A 26,437-nucleotide genomic window follows, 5' to 3' on the forward strand; every position below is an offset into this window, starting at 1 on the left:
AGTTAAGCTGAAAAGCTCTGGATGACTGCCTCCACCAGCCTGGTTTTTGGTCTTGGATTCGCCCCATCTCCAAATGCAGCCATTGCACAGATGTTCACACACCACCAGGCGAAGGAATGAAACCTCTCCCACACGGGCAATATAGTCATTAAATATCGATCTACCTCCTGCAAAGCCAGAGACGCAGAAACAAGAAGGATGTTTTTAGAAGGGTTTATTATTAGAAATAGGCCTTTGATTTGCCTTGTCCAAAACTTGCCAACATAGTTTCGTAACAAAGTGCCTGCACTGTAAACCCTTAACCTCCCCAACTCCGAATACGTTAACAGCCCACTCTGCCAGGCACCCGGGGGATGGGGGAACCCTGCTGAAGATTAAGAGGGGCGAAAAATGTTAAATGCCACCACCAAATGCTCTCGCTGCTGAGAAGGAAAATTAGCAGCCCAGAACTTGGGGGGATCCAAAACCCATTTTCCCCAATTGGAGAAACAACAAAAACTCGGAAAATGCAAAGCTTTTCGGATTGCGGTGAGTGACTCTCACCCAAAGAGATGGCAGCTTCATCATCTTTCCTTCCCTTCATGTCCCAATGGCACCTTTCCTAGAATCTAGTACTGTAGATTCAGCTTGTTGGAAAGCTGACATGGTGAGTGTTCTTAAACCAGAAACCAACATTTTCAAACCTTTGAGGATTTGAACCAGCCCCGTCCTTTATTACAAGAAGTCTCTGCTCCCTGGGGTTTTCCTGCAGAGGCCTGCTCTCATTTTAAATTTGTCTGAGATTTTATTACTTGTGCGTCAGGAAGTTTACAGACGATAAAGAATCAAATACAAGAACGCCACTAGGAAGAAGCGGGCAATGAATTTGCCCCTCTAGATTTAGTCATTTTTGCTGTCTGGATGAGGAAAAAAAGTACAATTGATCCTAACAAACCACTCGGTTCTTTTAAAGCCACAGGAAACTTACTCACTGCTCAGTCTTAACTACGTTCCTAGGTTCTTTAGATCCTCCTCAAGTTGGTGTTTTGGAAACCTTTTTCTGCATCTCTCAGGCAGCAAAGTTTTTATGCTATTTCCCCCCCTGGATTCTGGGTCTATTTCATAGGAAAGAGATTTTTAGCATGGACCCCCTGTTTAGCTTATCCAAGAAGGGAGTGAGGTGCAAAGGAAAATGTTAGCTGGATGACTCTTATTTTCTGGTGTCAGGCAAGGAAGACGTGTGTCATTGCAACTACAAAATTGGTTTTTGGGTTAACGGCCAAAGAAAAGGCTTTGGAAGAGCCCAAAGCCCACCCCCTGCACCCATCTTCCAGGAAGATTAGGAAAAAAGAGACTCCAATTAGTGCATTTTCCTCTTTTTGGGTCCAAGACGTCGCTGGCGTTGCTTGTACATGTGACGGAAAAGGACAAACGGTGCTGAAAGGAAAAATGGAGGAAGGATGAGTTTTTATTCTCATGATCAGAAACCGTAATAAAAATCAAGGAGCCATCCAGGCAAGGCTGCTTAACCTTGGGGACTTTAAGACGGGTGGACTTCAACTCCCAAACTGTCTGGCTGGGGAATTCTGGGAGTTGAAGTCCACCCATCTTAAAGTCCCCAAGGTTGAGAAATAGTGGTCAATGAGGGTAACAGATTTTCCCAAAGCTGCCACAGAAGAGAGACTCCTCTTGTTCACAACTAGCAGAACAAGCCAATCTCCTTCCATGCTGCAGCATGGCCTCCCAACTGATTTTCTATCTCCCATACTTGTATGAGCTCCATGCATGGCCAGTGGTTGCTTGGCATTTTGGGTTGTCTTCCTGACCAACGGAGGTCAGGAAAAGGAGGGCGGGAATTGTGTAGATCTCACCACCAAAACTGTTCTGACCGAGGCTTCCCAAGAGCAGGAAGCAAACTCCTGGTCCCAACAAAAACCCCTTTTATTCATTTGCTGTGAATTCTGCTCATTCCCATCCAGCAAAGTCTTTCAAGGGAGGATTTACAGTCACAGACCTTCTCTGGCTTGGAGAGCTGCCCGGCCGATCTCTGCAAAACTTGGCAAGGAGTTTCGGAGAGTCACGAACCAATTAAGTGAACCAACTCTCTCCTGCAAACTCCACTCCCCTTTCCCTCCTCTTTTATTTCCTCTGGGAGGGGCCATTCACTGTCCACCTGTGGCCTTACTCCCAAGTTGACCCCTGTTCTTTAGCTGTTCCCTTTTTCTGACAACTCTGCGCATGTGCACACTGGGAACAGGCTTCAGCTGTTCTTCTGCCTTACTGATGTCTGACTCTGAAGGCAGCTGATAACTGTCAGACTTCCCTGGCTCCCTCTCTGCCTCCGACACAGAGCCCTCACCCGAGCTTTCCCCAGACTCCAGGACTGGCCCAGGTTCCTCCCCAACCTCCTCACTGTCCGAATCAGCTGCCAGCTCTGCTGGCCACTGGCGGGCCACAACAAAAAAGAAAGTTAACAAGGAAAAGGAGATCCCTGACCAGCATGGCTTCTGCCCCAGCACATTAAGAGTGGCCAGAGCATCTGCCCATCAACCCACCAGATTTCAATTAAGGCCACAGTGATATGGTGGAGCCCAAGATTTGTATCCAAAGATTTCACAATGCAAATGATTTTTATCAAAGATTTTCAGAACTTTGTTGGTCAGACAGGATTTCTACTCGCGATAACAAAGAGAAGACTTGCTCTAAAGAAAGACTTCTGTACTTCTCGGGGCCTAAAACATCCTGAAATTTTGAAGAAGTCCACTCTTCCATGGAAACATGAAGTTGTGGCTTGGGTTTTAATTCCTACTGACAAGGATTGGTGGTTGAGAGCAAGAAGCTCAAACACTAAAGATGGTGTCTGATAGCAAAACTGGGAGTCAACCTTTTCATGGTAGTCCTTGACTTATGACCACAACTCATCATCATCTTTTAATGACCCCATAATCCCTTGGGGGGTGGAGTCTGGGCAACTGAATGGAATTAGTGAAGTGTTTTCATGGCCGGATGCCCTGCCTGTCACCAATGCGGAGTTTTGTTCAGCAGATATATACTCAGTGTGCCCAGAGAGAGAAATATCTGTCTCTACCTAGCATCGAACTCACAGCCTCCTGATTGTGAGGCCAGAGCTCTACCCCTAGGCCACCGCACCACTTGACTTACGAACACAACTGAGGCCAGAATTTCTGTCGCTAAATGAATTTTGCCCCATTTCATGACCTTTCTTGCCACAGTGGTTAAGCAAATCCCTGCAGTTGTTAAGTTAGAAACACGGTCATTAAGTGGGTCTGGCTTTCCCACTTGACTTTCCTTGTCAGAAGCTCTCAAAAGGTGACACTGCCAACGGTCACAAATACATGCCAGTTTCCAAATGTCTGAATTTTGATCGTGGGGATGTGGCAAGAGTTGTAAGTGTGAAAAGCAGTCAGATGTCCTTTTTTTTTAGTGCCGGCCAAACGGTCACTAAATGAAATGCTGCAAGTTCAAGATATATTACCGGTATATCTTGTGTGTGTGGTATATAAGCTTTTTCTGAGTGTATAGATCTGGAGAGTCAAACTAGATTTCTTTGAGGGCCGGATAAGCATCTCTGGATGGCAAAGGGGGGGGGGGGGGGACAGGACAGACGCCTCCGGCAACACCCTGCCAGCCAAAACGGGGTGCACGGAGGCCCCTCACAGGCAGTTTTTGCCTCCTTGGCCTCCCGCAGCACTCTGCCAACCACAAACTGGGAGGCTGAAAATGGGCCTCGCGGGGCTTCTGCGCCCCGCCCCCCCGGTTTTGGCCGGCAGAGGCGCTGTGACTCGGTCCCTTGGTATTTACAGGGCCAGATTTCTATGGGGCAGATTTAAGCACCCTGCGGGCCGGATTTGGCTCGCGGCCCTTGCGTTTGACTCCCCTGGTATAGAGGATACCAGTGACTTGCAGGCAGGGGAGGCACAGCCTCACCACTGTCATCATGAAAAGAAAAGAAAATGTGAAAGGAAAAAGGGGAGAGCTGAGGTCAGGCTGAGCTAGTTGCTGCCTCACCATGGATGACTCTGCTTAACTGTTTAAAAAAGCCTCTAAAAAAGCACCCTCTACTATGAGGCAGGAGAACTGCATGCCTCAACTAGTCTGACTTTAGGCATTTTATGATCACTCGAGCAGAGTTAAGCAAGGGTTAAAAGCCTAAAAATTCCTGACGTAGGTGAGGCACGCAGTTCTCCTGCCTCATAGTAGAGGGTGCTCGTTGGGCGGGGCTTCTTCAGAGGACCAGAGGCAAAAGCAGAGTTGAAATCCTCTCTGAAACAGCTGGAAAAGGTACGTGTGGGTCGGAGGGAGGGGGAGGAATTCAAACTTCAAAGTGTAGTTTGATTGCAGGCAGAGCCACGTTGCCTTTTCAAACCTGTAATCAGTGAAGATGGGCTGGATCCTTCCGAGGCTGGGGGAAAGTGTGTGTAGTCCAATCCAACTTCTGTGTGTGTGTGTGTTTGAGAGAGGGGGAAGGGAGGGAGAGAGGGAGGAAGGAGGGGAAGGGAGAAGAAAAAGAAAGAAGGAATCTTCTTTCGCAAAGGAGAAAAACAAATGCTGTCGCTTTAAATCGGAACTGAGCATGCCTGGCTGTGGAATTCTGGGAGTTGAAGTCCACAAGTCTAAACAAATTTGAAACCCACCACTGGGTCAGTGCCTCACCAGCCATAAACCTCACCGCACGTCACTGGAGGATACCCCTTTGCCCATTGAAAACTCACCTAAGAATAACAAGATGAGATGGAGCTGCAAAAAGACAGAAAACGGGACGGTGACTTTCAGCGGATAATTGAGGGTGAAGCTGAGTTTTCCTGTGCTGTTGACGATAGGAATGGCCTGGATGACGGCGACAGCTAAAAGTAGAAAGGAAAGGGTTAAAAGGGGAAGAGCAAAGAACAAGGGTAGAAACTGAGCTAAGCTTCTGAGGCTGGACAAGGAGGAGTAGATGCTGCAAAGTCAACACACCCTCCAGAGAAAGCTGCCTCAGATAAGGCCAACTCAAATGCAACCTTCCCGTTTGGGCTAACTGCTCACCCTGGGATTTCTGAGTGGTCTCCCGCTGAGGGTCCATCATCCCAGCCTTCAGAGACCAGCGGCTGCCAAGCCAAGGCTTCCTTCATGATTTCAAAGCTTCAAATGGAACTTCCCAGTTCAGTCGAACCCTGTGGGATTTCTGAGTGGTCTCCCGTCCATCAACCCATCTGTTTTGAGCTTCGGAGGCTGGCCAAGGCAGGGCAGGGGCTGCCAAGCCAACCTCTCCACAAACAACACTTAGTCCTTCACTTATGACTACGATTGGGACCAGAATTTCCACTGCTAATCAAGTTGGCTGTTGAGTGAATCATGGCTGATTTTACGACCTTTCTTTCCAAGGCTAAATGAATCACTGCAGTTGTTAAGTGAATCCGATTTCCCCCTTTTGACTGGGCTTGTTGGAAGCCAGCCGGGAAAGTCGCAAACAACGATAAAGTAAAACCTGGGATGCTCAAACCATCTTAAATACCAGGTGCCTGAATTCTCATCATGAGACCTTGAGGATGCTGCAACCGTTGTAAGTGTGAGGACCAAGTTGTAAGTCCCTTTTTTCAACTTGCTGTTGTAACTTTGAATGGCTGCTTAATGAATGGCTGTAAAGCAAGGACCCCCTGTACTTGTATTTCAGGAGAGAGAGAGAGGAATAATACAAATAGTCCTCGACTTACAACCAAAATTTCGGTTGTTAAGCGAAACATGTTGTTAAGTGAGTTCTGCCCCATTTTACGTGACCTTTCTTGCTGCCGTTGTTAAGAGAATCAGTGCAGTGGATACGTTAGTGAGCCGGTTGTTAAGTGAATCTGGTTTCCTCATTGACTTTGCTCGACAGAATGTCACAAAAAGGAATCATGTGACCCCAGGACACTGCGACCGTCATAAATATGAGGCAGTTGCCAGGCACCTGAATTTTGATCACATGACCCTGGGAATACTGCAATGGTCGTAAGTGTGAAAAGCCATCATAAGTCACATTTTCCTGTGCCGTTGTAAGTTTGAACGGTCACTACATGAAGCATTGTAAGTCGAGGACTTTCCCCGGCATACTTCAAACCCAAGTCAACGGGCACAGAACCATCCTGAATTCATGAAAATGTTTTTTTATGTTAGTCTGAGGTAAATGCAAAATCTGTTATGAAGGGCTGTTGTAACTTTGGTCGCTAAATGAGCTGTTTTGCGTCAAGGACTACCTGTACTCCAAGTGTGGTCTCACCAGAACAGTATGTTCACCCCTATTTCTCCCACGTACCTTCTGCCAACATTCCCAGCGGGTAGAGAGGCATCCATACGGTGTATCGAAGCCAAGTAAGAATTTTCCATTCTATATCGATGCTGGAAAGCAAATAGTAGGGGTACCTAGAAGGAAAACCACAAATATCAGTCATCTCTTATCACTTACCTGGTTGGTGCAAGGAAATGGAGTGGAGTAGCAACATATCACACCCTATATCTCATTGACCAGCACACTGAAAGTGTTAGATGTTCCTTAGTAAACTTCATGTGTATTTTATAAAGTAAAGGTGAAGTTTGCCCTCGCACATATGTGCTAGTTATTCCCTACTCCAGGGGGCGGTGCTCATCTCCGTTTCAAAGCCAAAGAGCCAGCGCTGTCTGAAGACGTCTCTGTGGTCATGTGGCCGGCATGACTCAATACCAAAGGCACACAGAATGCTGTTCCCTTTCCATCAAAGATGGTTCCTATTTTTCTACTTGCATTTTTCACGTGCTTTCGAACTGCTAGGTTGGCAGAAGCTGGGAGAAGTCACGGGAGCTCACTCCGTTACGCGGCGCTAGGGATTCGAACCGCCGAACTGGGGACCTTTCTGATCGACAAGCTCAGCATCTTAGCCACTGAGCCTCCGTGTCCCTGTGTATTTTATACAGGCCTTAAAAATCAAGATTAAAAGTTCACCTGACTAAATCAAGAGAACGCTAGCCAGAAATGGCTAAATTAGCAGCCTCGATTAAAGGAAAAAACACACCATTGCTTTTGTTTCTGTTTGGAAACTGCTTTTGGACTTTATATTTGAGGTGGAAAAAAATGAAACTTTTGGTTTTGGACTTTACTGGTTACAGATGAACAGGAGGGACCTTATAGGTCATCTAGTCCAACCCCCCCCCCACCCATCCTACACCATTTCTGACAGATGGCAGTCCAGTCTCTTCTTGAAAGCTTCCAGCAATGAAGCTCCCACAACTTCTGAAGGCAACTTCTATTCCAGGGGTTGATGGATCTCACTTAGATAAGGTTTGTTCTTATAGAAATGGCTAGTTTATATTATTATATAAAAGTAAAAAGATGAGGTTTGATGTTATTATCTTATTTTACTAGATGAAAGGGAGACAGATGTCAACACTTTCTCTTTCTTTTATACTCTTCCTCTCTTCTTCCCCTATTTCCTACTATTTTCTTTTGTATTTTATAATATAAACTAATAAAGGGGGGGGGGGGAGATAGCCAAGAAGTAGAAACAATGCCACCTGTTCAACAGAAAGAGAATGGCAATATTCTAAAAACAGTTTTATTCTCCTGATGACAGAAGTTTAAAAACAGAGGTCTTCTTAGAGGCAGTTGGGGATTAAACTACCCACCTCTAGAAGGTATAATTTGTAGCTCAGCCTTGGAGGAGCCTTCAAGACGTTTAATTACCCAACTAGCTAGCAAATGCTACCCCCTTTTAGCACTGATGATGTTACCTAGTTTGGTAATGAAATGTCTGCAAGAAAACAATCAAGCTCAGAGAGCACCAAGGACTCCAGTTTTCTTCCTCCCACTTTCCTCCCCCCCCCCTTATAGCACTGATGATGTTACCTAGTTGGGTAATGAAATGTCTGTAAGAAAACAATCAAGCTCACAGAGCACCAAGGACTCCATAGTCCTCTTCCTCCTCCTTTCCCCACTCCTTCCCACCCAGCACTGATGATGTTACCTAAGTGGGTAATGAAACATCTGCAAGAAAACCGGGCACCAAGGACGCCTCTTTTTGCAACCAGTAGGAGGTGAAGCAATGGCAAATGAGAGGTGCAAATGAAAATAAAATGGTTAAGTTAAAGTTGCACAGAAAAGTTGTCTAAGAGAGGGTTGGGGGGTTGGAGAGACCCCCAAGATGATAATGTAGAGATGGCAACAGGCAAGAATTCTGCAAAGGATTTCAGGTAGAATGGGAGAGGGCGGGGGAGAGAGCCTTTCCGCCCCAAATACCTGATGATCTCAATCGTGCTCCAAATGTAGAAGATGAAGAAGACGACTGCTTTGCTCTGCATTTCTTCCACACTTCCAAGAACTACAAACAGTATAAAATTCCTCCCAAAGATCTGGAAAGGGGTCAAAAGAGAGATCAGGAATGGGAAGAAGGTTCCGAGATCAGACGCTTCAAATATACACTGCAAACACGGAACAAAACTCATTGGGATTCAGCCAAGCTTTTCATAAGGCTGCTGTCCTCAGAGGTTGGAATGTCTTAAGAATTCCCACTTATTTTAGGGATTGGGGAAGCAGATATATTCCTTTTCCCATCATGTAGGTGGGAAAGTTGTGGGAATGATGGAGAATTGGCTCCATTCAGCTTCTGTCCCAGAAAAACTATACAGCATAGGATATAGACATAGATAAAACTAGCAGAATGGCAAAAGTGGCTTCAGGGTACATAGAATAACAGGGTTAGAAGGGACCTTGGAGGTACAGATAACAGATTAACAGAATTGGAAGGGACCTTGTAGGTCATCTAGTCCAAACCCCCACCCAAGCAGCAGACTCTAAACCCGGGATGGCGAACCTATGCATGCACGCACAGGCCAGCTGAGTTCAGCCTTTTTAAAAGTCATTTTTTGCCCTCCCCAGGCTCCAGAGGCTTTATAGGAGCCTGGGGAGAGTGAAAAGAGCCTTCCCCCCCCCCCCCGCCGCGGAGGCCCTCCGGAGGCTTCATGAGCTTCCCTGAAGCCTCCGGAGGGCTTAAACCGGCCCTACGAGCAAACCGGAAGTCACTTCCGATTTTCTGGTAGGGTCGTTTTTAGTGCTCCGGAGGCTTCAGGGAAGCCTCCTGAAGGTCCCTGAAGCCTCTGGAGGGCCTCCAGGGAGGCGGGAGAGGTTGTTTTCTCCCTCCCCACCTCTGGAGCCTGGGGAGGGGGAAAAAAGCATGCAAAAAATGGGGGGGGGGGTGCGCCTCCCATGCGCACATGCACACTGGGGTGGTCGCACGTTGCATTATGGGTGTGGCATGCCCACGCACGACCCCCCCCTACACTCCCCCCCCCCTTATGGCACAAAGCCAAAAAATGGTTCACCATCGCTGCCCTACACCATTTCTGACAGATGGCAGTCCAGTTTCTTCTTGAAAGCCTCCAATGATGAAACTCCTGCAACTTCCAAAGGCAACTTCTGTTCCATTGGTTGATTGTTCTCACTGTCAGGAAATTCCTCCTTATTTCCAGATTGAACCTCTCCTTGATCAGTTTCCATCCATTGTTCCTTGTCTGGCCTTTGGGTTCCCTGGAAAATAGCTTGACCCCCCTCATGTCTCCCCTGGTCCTTCTCTTCACTGGACTAGCCATGCCCAGTTCCTGCAACTGTTCTTCATATGTTTTAGTCTCCTGCATGAAACTGATATATTATTGACCACAAGGAACTCTCTAGATCAGGGGTGTCCAAACTTGGGAACTTTAAGACTTGTGGACTTCAACTCCCAGAATTCCAGGCTGGCTGGGGAATTCTGGGAGTTGAAGTCCACAAGTCTTAAAGTTCCCAAGTTTGGACACCCCTGCTCTAGATAGAACGTGTCCAACCTTGGTGATTTTAAGGCTTTTGGACTTAGTCAGGCTGGCTGAGGAATTCTGGGAATTGAAGTCCACAGGTCTCAAAGTTATCAAGATTGGGAACCTCTGTTCTAGAAACAACCTTCCTTAGCTACCCATACCTGGGGCGCTACTGTCAGTTACCATAGTCATTTTAGCTGGGGAACATGGGCCTGAGAAGACACCAGCTCAGGAAGACTGCTGCACGATCCAGAAATAACTTTCAAATCAAGATATATAAAGCATTCTGGTTTTAAACTGCTCTCCTGTCTCCCCTAGTCCTTCTCTTCACTAGACCAGCCATGCCCAGTTCCTGCAACCGTTCATCGTATGTTTTCATCTCCAGTCCCCTAATCATCCTGGTTGTTCTTCTCTGCACTTTTTCTAGAGTCTCAACATCTTTTTTATAGTGTGGTTTTCTATAGGTTTTCCAATCCAACCCCCTGCACAAGCAGGAAACTTTCCCAGACAAGCGGAAGTCCAGTCTCGTCTTAGAAATTTTCAGTTGATGGAACACCCACAAATTCTGGAGTCAAGTTGTTTGACTGATTAATTTTCTGCACTGTCAGGAAATCTCCCCTTTAATTCTAACTTTCCATCTGCATCTTTTAAGGACGTTGCTAAAATATTTGGGCAAACTTTAGTCAAGTACTGTAAGTAATCTGCCTTTCTTCTCAGTGGGTAGGAGGAAACTCTCCAGGAAAAACAAGCACAATCAATAATTTCGTGGACAATGGAACAAGGGAAGCTTCCTCAGAGGTGTATCCATCTTGAGGCACCCAGGTGAAAAAGTGACCTTCACCGATATTTCTCAACCTTGGCAATTTTAAGCTGGGTGGACTTCCTCCCAGAATTTCCCAACCAGCCATGCTGGCTGAAGAATTCTGAGAGTTAAAAGTCCATAAGTCAGGGGTGTCCAAACTTGGGAAAAATGATACCTTCCTTCAAGCTCGTCAGAAACAGTGCTGATTCCTCAGCCAGCTTGTGTGAACCGGCTGGGAAAATCTGAGAGCTTGAACTCCATAGGAGTTGAATTCCATAGGAGGCTGAGGAGATGTAGGAAATGACCAGGCTGAGGGAAGCGTCAAATGTGTCGTCAGTCTCGAGTCCCTTTGTGCCCACATGAGAACTAAGTCCAGCCCTCTTTAAATTCCACTCACTCTTATCTACCACCAATTTGCTTTGACCATTAGTAGTTCAGATTCTTGTTAGTAGTTCAGATTCTTGTTAGTAGTTCAGATTCTTGTAGAGAGCATAAGTTTGCAATAAACCTTTATATTCATTTGAATTGCCTGGGCTTCCTAATTTTCCCAATGCTTGTCAGGAATTCTGGAAATCCACTCACCCACCCTAAAATGGAACTAGAACTCACTACCTCTTTGTGATTCACCCAAAGTCACGCAGCTGGGTTTCATGCCTAAGGCAGGACTAGAACTCACACCGTCCAGGTTTCCAGTCTGATATTTTAAACTCCGATTTCCTTTAATGAAGCATCAAAGGCAGGAAGCTTTGGGAGAGCTTCAACAAGATAACAAAACTTTGCACATCATTAGACGCCCAAGACTCGCTCAAGAGAATTATTAACAAGCAGAATGATGTAGCATACAATCCTTTGCCATTTCTACTCTAAGACAGAAAGTATTAAAGAAATATCTTGGTTGATCTCTTGCACTGACAAAGTAAACTTTCAGCCAGCCCCATAAAAATGAGTTTTTACGCTTTCCAAAGTGGTTTGCAAAAGTATTACCTGGAAACAAACTGGAGCTAAAGGAGCTTTGATGAGGCCTATCAAGGTATTGACAATCTCCATCAAGGCCAACATCTGGCAGAAGTACATCACGTCCCCACTCATGTGGAAAGTATCTGAGAAAGATTCTGCAAAAACATAAGATAGCTACCTGTAATTGGAGTGTGAAGGAAAAAGACCTACTAAATGTGAGGGAATAGATTTCAGACTGATTTTAGGCATCTTGCAAAAGATAACACTGCGGCACCAATTCCCATGGATTGTGAAGCACCTGTTTCAAATGTTTTGCGCAACCTTATCCAGATAACATGCCTTTCAGCTAACATGAAGTTAGAACTTTCCCAGAAGCTCCAACTACAGAGGTTGGAACACGTGGCCTGGTGCAGCTCAAACCACGGGCCTCGTAAGGAATCTCCCCCTTAAACCCACTCTAGTTTCTTGGGCACGGAGACAAGGAAGGGAACCGAAACTGTGCCACTTGCCTTTCCCCAGCATGAACAGACGGACAGTCATATTCACAAAGATCCAGGAAAATCCCAGGAACTGCACAAGGTTGTACATGAACAAATAGCCCCTCTTCAAGTGTCGGAAAGCTGCAAGGGGTTACAGAACCACATTAGCAAAGGAGGAAGGGCAGACGTCTTTGGATGGCCAACTGCGAAGTGGAGCCACTTACGGTCTTTGGGGATTCTGTTCTTGAGGCTGATTTTGTTTATCCGTTCTTCTTCCTAGACGTTAGAAAGAGAAGAGAGACAGCATGAAAACTGGTACGTTCCCATCCAGAAGGGATTCAGCCTCGCGGTTGATACATTATTTGTAAATAACTGGCTGCTCTTTGGTATGCCAAATGGATTGGGACACACAACTCAGAAAGCCTTAAAAGGTAAAGGTTCCCCTCGCACATATGTGCTAGTCGTTCCCGACTCTAAGGGGCGGCACTAATCAAATCCGAAGAGCCTGCGCTGTCCGAAGACCTCTCCGTGGTCATGTGGCCGGCATGACTAAACACAGAAGGCGCACGGAACGCTGTTCCCTTCCCACCAAAGGTGGTTCCTATTTTTTACTTGCATTTTTACATGCTTTTGAACTGCTAGGTTGGCAGAAGCTGGGACAAGTAACAGGAGCTCACTCCGTTATGCGGCACTAGGGATTCGAACCGCCGAACTGCAAACCTTTCGATCGACAGGCTCAGCGTCTTAGCCACCGAGCCACCACGTCCCTATTGTCCCAGAAAGCCTTAGGGCAGGGCAAATGCAATGCAACGCATGATTTCATCTGCCTGCCTTACCAGACCCAGCAGAGGGCATGATCCATTGTCTAGGTCAGGGGTCTCCAACCTTGGCAACTTTAAGCCTGGAGGACTTCAACTCCCAGAGCAAAGCTGGCTGGGGAATTATGGGAGTTGAAGTCTTCCAGGCTTAAAGTTGCCAAGGTTGGAGACCATGGAGGGCTTTTATCAGTGATGGCGAACCTTTTCGGCACAGAGCGCCCAAACTGGAACGTGCGTTTATGTGGGCGCACGCTGGAGAGCCAGAAATGCAAAGACCAGCTGGCCGGCCCACGCATGCCTGTTTCTTGGCGATTTTTCGGGCCATTTTCAGTCCATTTTTCGGGCTGTTTTTGCCCCAAATACAGCCCAGAAAATGGCCCGAAAAAATGGCCTGTTTTGGGGGGCCGTTTTCAGTCCGTTTTCCAGCGCCTATGAACACCAGAAGAGAAGCTGGAGACGGCGCTCATGCGCAGAGAGAATGCTGTGCGTGCCACCTCTGGCACCCGTGCCATGGGTTCGCCATCCCAGGCTTAGATTATTACCATCTATGATGCTTATGTGTCAGCTTCCCAGAATGTCATTATTTCTTTAACAATGGTTGGTTGAGTGTTTCTAATGTGGCTGGGTCCAGTCGTAAGCCGAGTTGTAACTGTTTTTAAACAGCAAAGCTTTGTTTAAAGCAGGGGTGTCCAAACTTGGGAACTTTAAGACTTGTGGACTTCAACTCCCAGAATTCCCCAGCCAGCTGGCTGGGGAATTCTGGGAGTTGAAGTCCACAAGTCTTAAAGTTCCCAAGTTTGGACACCCCTGCTTTAAAGTAATAGAATGCTGGCTGGGGAATTCTAGGAGTTGAAGTCCACACATCTTCAAGTTGCCAACGGTTATGGAGCACTCCTTTATTCCTCAGGATCTCTAGTGGCACGGCCTCCTTCTCTGCCTTTCCATTGTTGCTTTTTTCTTTCCTCGGAAGGGCTGGGATGGGGCAGAATCCTTCTCTGCTTTGGGTCTAGGGAGATTCTCAGTCCTCCAAAGTCGTGCTTTTGCAAGAGGCCACTGGACTTCCTGCTTTCTCTTTGAAGACATTTCACTTCTCATCCAGGAAGCTTCTTCAGCTCTGACTGTATGATGATGGGGTTGTGATCTACCTTCAGTCAGAGCTGAAGAAGCTTCTTGGATAAGAAGCGAAATGTCTTCAAAAGAAAAAAAAACAGAAAGTCCAGTTGCCTCCTGAAAAAAAAAAGCACTTTGGGGACAACCGTGACCAGGATGATGGAGAATCCCCATAAACATTGGGGGGTCCTAGGTAGCAGGGCATTTTCTCCCCCCTGAAGTGAGGTTGCCCTTATCTCTGTTGAGCTTCCAGAGATCCTGAAGACCTGGTTAGGCCAATAGGCCTGAGGACTGCATTCAGTTTTGGTCACCACGATGTAGAAAAGATGTGGAGACTCTAGAAAGAGGGCAGAGAAGAGCAACAAAAACGATTAGGGGACTCGAGACTAAAACATATGAAGAACGGTTGCAGGAACTGGGTATGTCTAGTTTAATGAAAAGAAGGACTAGGAGAGACATGATAGCATTGTTCCAATATCTCAGGGGTTGCCACAAAGAAGAGGGAGTCAAACTATTCTCCAAGGCACCTGAGGGTAGAACAAGAAGCAATGGGTGGAAACTAATTAAGGAGAGAAGCAACTTAGAATTGAGGAGGAATTTCCTGACAGTGAGAACAATTAATCAGTGGAACAGAAGTTGCCTCCAGAAGTTGTGAATGCCCCAACACTGGAAGTCTTTAAGAAGATGTTGGATAGCCATTTGTCTGAAACGGTATAGCGTTTCCTGCCTAGGCAGGGGGTTGGACTAGAAGGCCTCCAAGGTCCCTTCCAACTCTGCTATTGTATTGTATTGTATTGACTCCCGGAGTTGATTGACCTAACAAGGTAGCATGGGTATTTTTAAGACCAAGACCATTGTTAAGATGATTTAAGGCAGCGGTCCCTCAATCCACAGGCTGCAGCCCACTACCGAGCCGTGGCTGTTCAGAACTGGCCCGTGGAAAGGTTGGGCGAGGGTTCACGCATGCTCCATCTGTGTGAGTGGTGGGTGCAAATGGAGCTGTGTGTAACTGCTCACCCCTCATGTGGAACCATCCTCTTTCCCCCCGTCACGCTCCCCACCGGTCCACAAAGCTGTAAAAGTTGGAGACCGTTGATTTAAGCCACGGGGAAGAATCCTTCGTTAGTTTATAGTGACCATTCAAGGTTCCAATAGCTTTCAAAAAAAGGGAATTTGTGACCATTTTCACACTAACGACCGTTGCCGCCTCTCCTTGGTCATGTGATCAAAATCCAGGCATCTACCGTATTTTCCGGACTATAAGACGCACCAAGATTTCAAAGAGAAAAAAAGTTTTTGTCCTTCCCGGCCCCCAGGAGCACTCTGCAGGTTTTTTTGCCAAAATGGGGGCCTTTTTCCCTTCCCCCAGCCCTGCTGAAGCCTGCAGAGTGCTTCTGGGGGGTGGGGGAAGGCAAAAACGCCCCCCAGGAGCACTCTGCAGGCTTTGGGAGGCCAAAAATAGCTGTATTTGATGTATAAGATGCATCAACATTTCCACGCTCTTTTAGAGGGGAAAAAGGTGCGTCTTATACTCTGAAAAATACGGTATTTATGATAGTGACCGTGTCAAGGGGTCATCCGATCCCCTTTTGTGACCTTCTGCCAAGTCAATGGGGAAGCCAGATTCACTTAACAACCGTGTTACTAATTGAACAACTGCAGTGACCGACTTAACAATTTAAGGCAGTTGGAAAGAACGTCATAAAATGAGGCAAAACTCAGCTGAATGTTTCACTTAGCAACAGAAATGTGGGGCTCAATTGTGGTCGTAGTCCGAGGACGATCTGTCCTTCTGTACCTCTGAGAGAGAGAGAGAAAAAAATCACTTTTGCTCAATATAAAGTGAAAACTGGCAAATGGCCCAGGGCGGCTGAGAGGCCCGTTTTCTTTTCCAAATGCCAAAGATTGAAGTACAAGGTGATAACAAGAGTTGGCAAACTTTTTTTCCAAGCCCTGAGCTCCCCTGGGTGTTAGCCAAACATTTAAAAACCAAAAAAAAAGCAGACACAATCTTGCAAGATTTTGGTGATTTGGCATCATCTCAACTGAAGCACTAACATGTCCAGAAATTTCAGAATTGTGAAATTTTACCAGAGTTTACACAAGAACCACAGGCATTGCACAAGATGGATTAATTCTGAAAGAGTTGCGTTTCTTTCTTTTTTCCATTCTACTTTTTAATCTAATGCCAGCTAAGAGTTACCTGGGGCAAATTCATCACGTTATATCTGATGGTTGCACCTGTTTTCAATTGCAAGACTTAAGAGACATAATCCAAAGCGTTGTTTTTTTTTATACCTGGGAAAATGCCCCACTTAAGGACAGGGTTTCCCAACTACGGCAACTTTTGAGATCCGTGGACTTCGATTCCCAGGACTCCCCATTTATTAGCATCATGACTTACGACTGTACAGACATGCTCCATTATGGTCGTAAGTCGAGGACTACCTGCAGAATGCTTATGACAGCCTCTTGATGGGAGGGTTTAGACAAGTGGTGAAATCTTTTTTTTTTAACTACCGGTTCTGTGGGCGTGGCTTGGTGGGTGTGGCTTGGTGGGGGGGGTCATGTGACTGTAGTCATGTGACTGGGGATCAAAAGACAGAAACTCACTTTAACAATGTCCTGCTGGAGCAGGGTTGGACTAGATGACCTCCAGGTCCCTTCCAGGCCTGGATTATCCTCTGAAGCTGCGTCTAGTGCCAGGATTGTAGTCCTCCCTTCCTCTCCTTTTTCCCTTCCTCCCTCCCTTTCTCTTTCCTTCTCCTTTCTTTCTTTCTTTCTTTCTTTCTGTCTCTGTCTCTCTCTCTCTCTCTTTATTTCCTTATTTCTTTCTCAGCACTTTTTTGGTCTAGTAGGCCTCAGGGAAGCCTGCTTGGAGCAAAAACGGATCCCCACTCACACCCACCCATTTTTGGCTGTGCAACGTGCAATTGTCGGAAGTTTTTCTCTTTTTAACTTTTTTTTAGTATTTTTTACTACCGGTTCAGGCGAGCCAGCCCAAACTGGGAGCATTTCACCCCTGGTTTGGACAGATGCAACAGGTGGGTTCTAGGCTGAAAAACTCTTTGCTTAATGTCTACCAGAGGAGTCCTCTCTTCCCGACGTGCTTACCAATACAGCCGTGTCAGCCACCTGCCCTCACCTTGGCCTTCAGTTCCAACTCGGCATCCGATTCGTCCAGCCATCGGTCAAAATCTGGAGCGAGGAACAGCGGCCGCTTCTCCTGCTTGGTCAGTCTCTCCCACCAGTGGCTCTCCTCCTTCTTCACCGTGATATTCAGCTGCCTCTGGGTGACTTTACACATCGGCTGAAAGAGGAGGAGGGGGGAGAAAACAGACCCTCGTTTAAGGAAAAGGGGCTTCAGTGAGAATGCACGATAGAAAAAAAAATAGGCATTAATATCTACCCTTGATTGCTCTCACGGTCAGGAAATTCCTCCTTATTTCCAGGTTGAATCTCTCCTTGATCAGTTTCCATCCATTATTCCTTCTCTGGCCTTCAGGTGCTTTGGAAAATAGCTTGACCCCCACTCCTCTCTGTAGCAGCCTCTCAAGTATTGGAAGACTGCTCTCCTGTCTCCCCTGGTCCTTCTCTTCACTAGATTAGTCAGGCCCAGTTCCTGCAACTGTTCTTCATATGTTTTAGTCTCCAGGCCTTTTGATCATCTTAGATAGATTCAGATTAACAGAGTTGGAAGAGACCTTGTAGGTCCTCCAGTCCAACCCCCCATCCAAGCAGGAGACCCTACACCATTTCTGACAGATGGAAGTCCAGTCTCATCTTGAAAGTCTCCAGGGATGAAGCTCCCATAACTTCCAAAGGCAACTTCTGTTCCATTCAGTTGATGGTTCTCCCTGTCAGAAAATTCCTCCTTATTTCCAGGTTGAATCTCTCCTTGATCAGTTTCCATCCATTATTCCTTGTCTAGCCTTCAAGTGCCTTGGAAAATAAGCTTGATCCCCTCTTCTCTGTGGCAGCCCCTCAAATATTGGAAGACTACTATCCTGTCTCCCCTGGTCCTTCTCTTTCCTAGACTAGCCAAGCCCAGTTCCTGCAACTGTTCATCATGTTTTAGCCTCCAGCATGAAACTGATATATTATTGACTGCAAGGAACTCTCTAGAACCGTGATGGCGAAACTATGGCACACAGTCCTCTCTGTGGGAATGCACATCATCACCAGCTGCTCTTCCGGGCTCCGTTGCGCACATGTGTGACATACAGCTGGTCCGGTGTACATGTGCACTGGCCAGTTGCTCTCTCCTGGGCTCTGGCATGTGCATGTGCGATGGCCAGCTAGACTTCGTGCAAAGACCAGCTGGCCATGTGCATGCTGAAACATGAAAAAGAGCAGCTGGCCAGTGCACATGCATGCCAGACCAGCTGGCTGGTGCACATGTGCGCAATGGAACCTGGAAGAGCAGCTGGCGATGGCACGCATGCCATCATGGACCCTGGGAAGACCCCAGCTCTGGAAGGCTGCTGCATGATCCAGAAATAAGTTTCAAATCAAGATCTATAAAGCATTCTGGTTTTACCCAGGAACAAGTTAGTTCCTCATGAGACTGAGGTCAGGAAAAGAAACAGCTTCTCCAGAAGCAAGGTTATTCTGTGTCAGATGGGTGTGTACACACACACACACACACCGAGCAACAAGTAGCTGTTTTGGTGACTGGTCACCAAACTTAAACTGAACTTAAAGGTGGTGCAATTACCAAAAGTGTGCCCGATCAGGCCTTTTCCTAATGTTCCCCTGGATTTTGTACATTTTATTTATGACAATTGGGTTTGCCTTGTGTTCATTTCTAATTGAGCCAATCATTGGCCTGTTTCTCCCAGGATGCTTAAATTTCACTCCAGACAGCTAGAAAAATAGAAATAGAGATAGAAAAATAGAAATAGAAACAGAAATGTAGAGTAGAGTAGGGTAGAATAGAATAGAATAAAATACAATAAAATAATCTCACAACAGAAATTGTGGGCTCATTTGGAGTCGTAAGTTGAGGACTCTCTGTACAAAGTAATATAAAGGAAGAAAAAAGGAAAAGAAATCACAGAAAAAGCAAGAAACGGAAGAAAATGTTGAAGAAAAACAGAAAAGAAAAAAGATACAGAGAAGTGGCTTCCAATAGTCTTCACAGCTGCAATAAATTCAAATATATTTTAATCTCTCTCTCTCTCCATTATCTTACTCTTCTTTCTGTATCTTATCTGATCCTCAAAATCATAAATCATACATTTATTTTTTTTACATTTTCATGCAAAAGGTCCTTAAGGGGTTTCCAGTCACCAATAAATGTAGATACTGCCTTTTTTTCCTAATAAAAAAGCCTGTTTATTCATTGCAGCAAAACCTGCCAACTTCACTCTGCGTAGTGGGTGGTGCCAAATCTTTCCACCTCTGCACACATAGTAATCTCGCCATAGTACTCCCTGAGCCTCCTGCCCTTATTTGCTGACCGCACAACCCTGCCCACAACTCGCTGGGCCTGAAACGGATTTACTCAGTGGGCAAACTTCATAAGCCACATTCACGAGAGGCTGGAATGAACCAGGATTTCTAGTCTGGGTGCAAATATGATTGAGCAATTCAAGGGAGCCAATTCTATCTGCAGGGCGGGTGGATCTTCACGCCTTCCAATGCAATTGTGGTTGTTGTGTGTCCACCTGGCTTGTCCCCAAAGAACCAAAGCTTCTGAAATAAAACCTAGATCCAGTTCTGCAGGCATAAGGTCCCTGGAAAAACCAGTTGGGCTTTGCAGAGGAGATGTGATGTTTGACAAGGACTCTTGCTGCAACGTTCTATTACACAGGGGTTTCCAACCTGGGCCACTTTAAGATGGGTGGACTTCAACTCCCAGAATTCCTCAGCCAGTTTAGCTGTTCTGACCCAGGCTTCCCCAGCAGCACAAAGCCAAGTCCTCGTCCCAATAAACCCCTTTTATTTAATTGACAGTGAATTCCTCTCCAGCAAAGTCTTTCCCACGGTCTTTCAGGATAGTTAATTACCAACCTTTATCAGGCTTGGAGAGTGGCCAATCCAATATCTTTCAGACGTTGCAATACTTGGCCAGAATGTAGGAATGAACTAATTGTCTCCTGCAAACTCCACTCCCCTTTCGCTCCTCTTTTATTTCCTCTGGGGGGGGGCATTCATCGTCCACCTGTGGCCTTACTCCCAAGTCGACCCCTATTCTTTAGCTGTCCCTTCTTCTGGCAACTCTGCTCATGCGCACACTGGGAACAGGCTCCAACTGTTCATCTGCCTCACTGATGTCTGACTTTGAAGGCAGCTGATAACTGTCAGATGGCCCTGACCCCATCTCTGCCTCCGACACAGAGCCCTCCTCAGAGCCTTCCCCAGACTCCAGGAATGGCCCATGTTCCTCCCCAACCTCCTCACTGTCTGAATCTGCTGCCCGCTCTGCTGGTGGGCCACAACACATGCTGGCTGAAGAATTCTAAGAGTTGGAAGTTCGCAAGTCTTCAAGTAACCAAGTTTGGAGACCCCTATTTCAGACCCCGAAATACGCAGAAATACATTTTTTCCCAAAAAGGCAGATGCAAAACGTTACCTTCCTACAAGTCCATCAGGAACGGTGCTATGCATTACTGAATTTAGTTATTGCTGCTTTTTAAATGATATACTTATATTAAATAACTTAGCTCATAACTTAGTTTATTAACCTCGGCAACGTTTAAGATGGGTGGACTTCAACTCCCAGAATGGAGGCTGGCTAAGACATTCTGGGAGTTGAAGTCCCCGCATCTTAACGTTGCTCAGCTTGAGTAACAATGAACTGGCTCATACTTTGCACGCTGTATCAGATCAAAGAGGTCAAAATTCATTCTGGGCTCACCCTGTGCTAATACGTAATTGTCCTCCTACTAATGCTTAACTTGTCGAGTTAAAAACCAACCGACTTCATTCATTCAGCCTGCTTAGCATTTACACAAGGTGTATTTGTGTAGGACAAGGGACAAAAGGCTGGCTTGGCGTTTTCTGCTTTCATGCTTTTGGGCAGGGGTGTCCAAACTTGGGAACTTTAAGACTTGTGGACTTCAACTCCCAGAATTCCCCAGCCAGCCATGCTGGCTGGGGAATTCTGGGAGTTGAAGTCCACAAGTCTTAAAGTTCCCAAGTTTGGACACCCCTGCTTTTGGGGATCTCCAAGAAACCACTCTTGATGTGTGAACTTGGCCTCGTGAGTTGACCCGGAGAGATGCATTTATATGTCTACAGAAATCAAGTGGCATACAGGAAATCCTCGAGTTACAACAGTTCAATTAGTGACCCATGGAAGTTACAAAGTCACTGAAAAAAGTGACTTATGACCATTTTTCACCCTTAGGACCACTGTAGAGAATCCCCATGGCCATATGATTTACATTCAGATGCTTGGCAACTAACTCATATTTATGACGCTTGCAATACCCTGCAATACCCATACTGGTTGCAACAGGATTCGGAACCCACCACTGATATGATCCCTTTTGGTGCCCTTTTGACCAGCAAAGTCAATGGGGAAGCCGGATTCACTTAACGACCGTGTGACTAACTTAAGAAATGCAGTGATTCATTTATCAACTGAAAGGTTGTAAAACCTTATCAAGAAAGGTTGTAAAATGGAGCAAAATTCACTTAACATATGTCTCGGTCAGCAACAGAAGTTTTGACTCAATTGTGAGGACTACCTGTACAGTTGAAAAGTGACTGAATTTATTTAACTGTGTTCTGACAGTTCCCAAATAAAACCATGGGCACCTTTTCACATACAGGTATTCATTTTTATTAGACAGCAAGTAACGAACTCTTACCTGAGGATTTACTGGTTCCAAGAACTCAATCTGGAATGTGTAAATATTGTCTCCTTTGGCTCCATGGCCATGAGCTAGAAAACCAAAGATATACATCCTATTTTTACAAAACTCTAGAAAAGCAATTGTATAACTGTAGAGAATCAGATCCTTCTCTAATGAGACAGTTTGAGGCAGTTTCTAATGAGGAAGTTTCTAAGGAGGCTTTTCAAAATAAATGTCAAAATGTCACATTTCTCTTGAAAAAGGGGGTGGCGGAACAGCGGCATGGAGAGGAGGAATTCGGAGAAAGAAGCATAATTTTGAGATTGTTTCGGGAAATAATTGTTAATCATTCAGGCTTGAGCCCTGGCACGAATATGGACACAAGACAGAAAGAGAATCAATCAATTAAACAATCAATCAGAATAGAACTGGAAGGCACCTTGGAGGTCTTCTAGTCCACCCCCTGCTCAAGCAGGACACCCTGTACCATTTCAATCAATCAATCAGAATAGAGCTGGAAGGGACTTGGAGGTCTTCTAGTCCAACCCCTGCTCAAGCAGGAGACCCTGTACCATTTCAATCAATCAATCAGAATAGAGCTGGAAGGGACCATGGAGGTCTTCTAGTCCACTCTCTGCTCAAGCAGGAGACCCTGTACCATTTCAATCAATCAATCAATCAATCAATCAATCAGAATAGAGCTGGAAGGGACCTTAGAGGTCTCCTAGTCCAACCCCTGCTCAAGCAGGAGACCTTGTAACATTTCAATCAATCAATCAATTAATCAATCAGAATAGAGCTGGAAGGGACCTTGGAGGTCTTCTAGTCCACCCCCTGCTCAAGCAGGAGACCCTGTACCATTTAAATCAATCAATCAGAATAGAGCTGGAAGGGATCTTGGAGGTCTTCTAGTCCAACCTCTGCTCAAGTAGGAGACCCCATACCATTTCAATCAATCAATCAATCAATCAATCAATCAGAATAGGGTTGGAAGGGACCTTGGAGGTCTTCTAGTCCAACCCCCTGCTCAAGCAGGAAACCTTGTAACATTTCAAATACTGTATTTCCCTGAAAATAAGACAAGGCCTTATTTTCTTTTGACCCCTGAAATGAGCGCTTGGCCTTATTTTGGGGGATGTCTTATTATTTTTGAGGTACAGGAGGCGGTGAGTGCAGCACCGCATGGCTGCTGCTGCATTGCAATATTTTCAGGGAAGGCTTATTTTCAGGGGAGGGCTTATTTTAGTGCATGCACTCAAAAGCCCGATTGGGTTATTATCCAGGGAGGTCTTATTTTTGGGGAGACAGGGTACGTGGCTGTTGAGCCTCGTCATCAAAACCTCCAGTGATCAATCCATCAGAATAGGGTTGGAAGGGACCCTGGAGGTCTTCTAGCCCAGCCCCCTGCTCAAGCAAGAGACCCCCCAAACCATTTCAGATTTCAAATTCTACAAAGTCAAATGGTTCTTTTTTTCTTTCTTTCAATACTTGCAAAAGCTTTCCTCCGACAGCACAAGGGCCTCTGTGAAATGCGGGAGGGCAGGTTTTGCAAAACAATTCAAAGGCACTTTTTCCCCCACAGCAAATAAACATTTACATAACAGTCCCAGATGAAAGTGAGCTCCTCCTGTTCTTAAAATCCAACATCAAAAGGAGTTACGGTTATCTTAACGCTGAGCAAAAAAAAACAGGCCAGGTATGAAAATTTTACGATCATATTTAAATGAGGCCATAGATGGCATCTGTTTGAAAAATCCGGAACTAGGACGTTGGGAATAATACATTGTTTGTTCGGTGATTCCAATAACAGGTATTCCTCAATTTACGATGATTCATCATTACAACGGTACTGAAAACAGGGACTCATGAACGATTTTTATGCGGCATTCTGTGGTCACAGGGTCAAAATTCAGACGCTTGCCAACTGTCATTTGAGAGCCTTTCACAAGAAAAAGTCAACTTAAAAACCATGTTACTTAGTCAACAATTGCAATTGCAATGATTCCTGCAACAACGGTGGCAAGAAAGATTGTAAAACCGGGCAAAATTCACTTAAGAACTGTCTCATCTTGCGACAGACATTTTGGCCTCCATTGAGGTTGTAAAGTCTATGACTACCTATGTTTACTTGGGGAACACATCCGTTGTGTTGCATAAATTATCATACAGGCATCAGGGCAGGGGTCTCCAATCTTGGCAACTTTAAGCCTAGCAGACTCCAATTCCCAGAAAGCTTTGCTGCAGCAAATCTCCCAGAAAGCTTTGCTGGCTGGGGAATTCTGGGAGTTGAAGTTTGCCAGGCTTAAAGTTGCCACAGTTGGAGACCCCTGCAACAGGGGGCATATTTTATGCATCCGGATTCAGAGGAATAGCAGCACAACCCAGAACGAGATAATCTTTGAGGGAAGTGCGAGAATTAAATCAGGATCCATAAATGTTTAGGCGGTTTGGTTATCTCTCCCTAGCAATGCAACCTTAAAATCCCAAGAATCTTAAATCAGCAAAACGAATCCTTGAGTGGTTTAGAAATGCTGATTTTATCTTGAAAAGATCTGGGCTTGTAGGGTGAAGAACTCCCTGGAAATTATTACTCCTGACGGTTTCTTTATAACGTATCGTTATAATTGATAATGCCTTCTTTATACTTGTCATTTTATAAATTGAAATGCTTTTTTCCTGAAAGGTATTTTTCAATGAGGAAATAGGGAAATTTGGTTTACCTTTAAAATGGAGCACATTGTCCGTAATGGTAATTTCAGGATCCTGGGGAAAAAAAGAAATAAAGATGGCCTTTCAATTACAGCAGTAGGAGGAAGATGAGGAGGAGGAAGAGGAGGAGGAGGAGGAGTACTGAGGTATCCTTGCTGCTCTCTTGAACTTGCTTGATTTTCTTGCAGACGTTTCATGACCCAAACAAGGTAACATCATCAGTGCTAGTAAGGAGTGATGTTAATTCCAAGGTCAACATCAGTCCAACAATCCCGTAAACAATATCCCAATCAAGAAACTGCCAAAAAGGCAACAGTAAACAGCCCAACCAAAGGACCTCTGAAGACCCCACCGACACTGAACAGGCAAGCCACCGGAAGATAAATGGACAGCAAACCACACCCCTTCTCAGTACTGATGATGTTACCTAGTTAGGGTCATGAAACGTCTGCAAGAAAACAATCAAGCTCAGAGAGCATGAAGGATCTCTACTAATTTTATTCTTCTCTGGCTGGCATTTTCCTCTGCAACCTCTTTCAGGCTATGTGGGACAAGAAAGCAACAAATCCTTTCATAGCTACAAGGCCGGATCTTACAGGAAAAGGTGGGAGCAATTTTCCATGCGTTTTGGATTCCCACATACGTAGGGTTTTTTTTTTTTTAAAGTGCATTAAAAGAAAGAGTGGAAGGAAGGCGATTCAGCCGTCTGGCCTGGCGGCTTCCCCTTTGGAGCTCAGAAGCCCTCCTCTGCAAAACGTCTGAATGGTTAAATGCTTTAAATGAAGGGTAGGGGTAGCTTTGCACCCTCCCAGATCCCGCTTGCCAGCATCTTTGCAAGGCTCATGCAAATACGTGTGACCCAAGGAGGAGGGGGTCCTCACTTACTGTCCTGCATGCATATGGTTCCCCCCATCTTCCCCTTCCCTTTTTGGGGCATTTCTCTCCCCCTCCCCTTTTCTAGCCAAACCCAAGCACTGAAGCCTAGGAGGCTTCCTGCACAGACCCTTAGCAAGACCCTGGGGGCAAAAGGCACATCCTCCTCCATCCCCCGCTTCTCTTTCACTCTCAGCCCCCCCCCCCCCTTCCAGGAAGCCTAGCCAGGTCCAGGGCGCCCAAAGGCATCATCGATGCCCCACCTGCCCTGCGGGGGAATGCCATCCATGCAAAGCCCACCACTGTGATTGCCCACAGCACCCCCTCCCACCCAGGAAGTTGCAGGGCAGTGCCAGCCTCAAGGCTTGGCATGCATGGGAAGGGGTGGGGCGGGGGCTTATGCATGCAGGGTACCAAATGGGGGTCCCGCCCACTCCCCACGCGTGCTTTTCCCACGGGGCGCCTTTGAGGGGAGGGGCAGTCGGGGCGGCTTCGGATGGCGGGTACCAGCCAAGCCTCCCCCCCCCAATCTCCCACCCGGGGGCAGCCCCCCTCCCTCCCCTCCCCCTCCCCCGGGTCACCTGCACGTCGCTCAGCTCCACGCGCAGGTAGAGCTCGGGATGCCGCTGCGCCCAGTGCACCTGCGGGGTCAGGCTCGCCATCGCGCCGGTTAGGCGGGAAGGAAGCAGCCGGAGAGGCGGCGCCAAAGGCGGGGAGGCGGCGCCGCTGCGGGCCGGAGGAGGCGGAGGAAGGGAAGACGGGAGGCCGGGCGAGTCCCCCGCCCGGCGGCCGCCCGCCGAGAGCGCCTCTCCTGCCGCGGCGGCCGCGCTCCTCGCCCAGTAAGTGCCGCTGCAGCCGGGAGGCGCCGGGCCGGGGCAGGGCGGGGGGCTCCGGGGGGCGCTGGACGAGCCCGTCCGGGGGGCGCTGGACGAGCCCGTCCGGGGGTCTCCTGGGCACTGGGAGGCCACGGGGCCGCTGCCAGGCTCGGGCACCCGAAGGCCGGGCGAGGGGCTTTTCTGGGGCGCTGACTAAGCCCGGGCGGGGGTCCTTCTGGGCAGCGATGCCAGGCTGGGGCACCTGGCAGGAGGGAAGGCAGGGCGAGGGGCTCCG

General features: G+C 46.8%; 2 protein-coding genes across 2 annotated transcripts in view; one reads left to right on the top strand and one right to left on the bottom strand.

Annotated features, from left to right (window-relative positions):
- Positions 1-199: 199 nt before the first annotated feature.
- Positions 200-26,055, bottom strand: HACD3 (3-hydroxyacyl-CoA dehydratase 3). Its single transcript, XM_081965228.1, has 11 exons — positions 25,909-26,055; positions 24,466-24,508; positions 21,761-21,834; positions 17,086-17,250; positions 12,237-12,288; positions 12,043-12,153; positions 11,561-11,688; positions 8,225-8,337; positions 6,272-6,378; positions 4,713-4,844; positions 200-1,416 (listed from the first exon to the last, which is right to left on the bottom strand). The coding sequence occupies exons 1-11, from the start codon at positions 25,987-25,989 to the stop codon at positions 1,340-1,342; spliced, it is 1,083 nt and encodes a 360-aa protein (XP_081821354.1). The 5' UTR covers positions 25,990-26,055; the 3' UTR covers positions 200-1,339.
- The window catches only part of DPP8 (dipeptidyl peptidase 8), a 43,890-nt gene continuing 43,500 nt past the window's right edge, over positions 26,048-26,437 (top strand). Inside the window, exon 1 of the mRNA XM_081965214.1 lies at positions 26,048-26,166. The gene's annotated coding sequence lies outside the window, so the exon portion shown is untranslated. The remainder of the gene's footprint in view (positions 26,167-26,437) is intronic.

The sequence above is a fragment of the Natrix helvetica genome (genome assembly GCF_964273705.1).
Source record: "Natrix helvetica genome assembly, chromosome: 12".
Taxonomy (NCBI): Eukaryota; Metazoa; Chordata; class Lepidosauria; order Squamata; family Natricidae; genus Natrix; species Natrix helvetica.

What these genes read in the sequence shown, in the direction of transcription:
- HACD3 (XM_081965228.1), bottom strand. Translation starts at nt 25,989, where the DNA reads ATGGCGAGCCTGACCCCGCAGGTGCACTGGGCGCAGCGGCATCCCGAG. An exon ending in CAATGTGCTCCATTTTAAAG is followed by an intron (nt 21,835 to 24,465) that starts GTAAACCAAATT and finishes TTGGTTTTCTAG; the next exon opens with CTCATGGCCATGGAGCCAAA. An exon ending in AGTTGGAACTGAAGGCCAAG is followed by an intron (nt 12,289 to 17,085) that starts GTGAGGGCAGGT and finishes TCTAACGTCTAG; the next exon opens with GAAGAAGAACGGATAAACAA.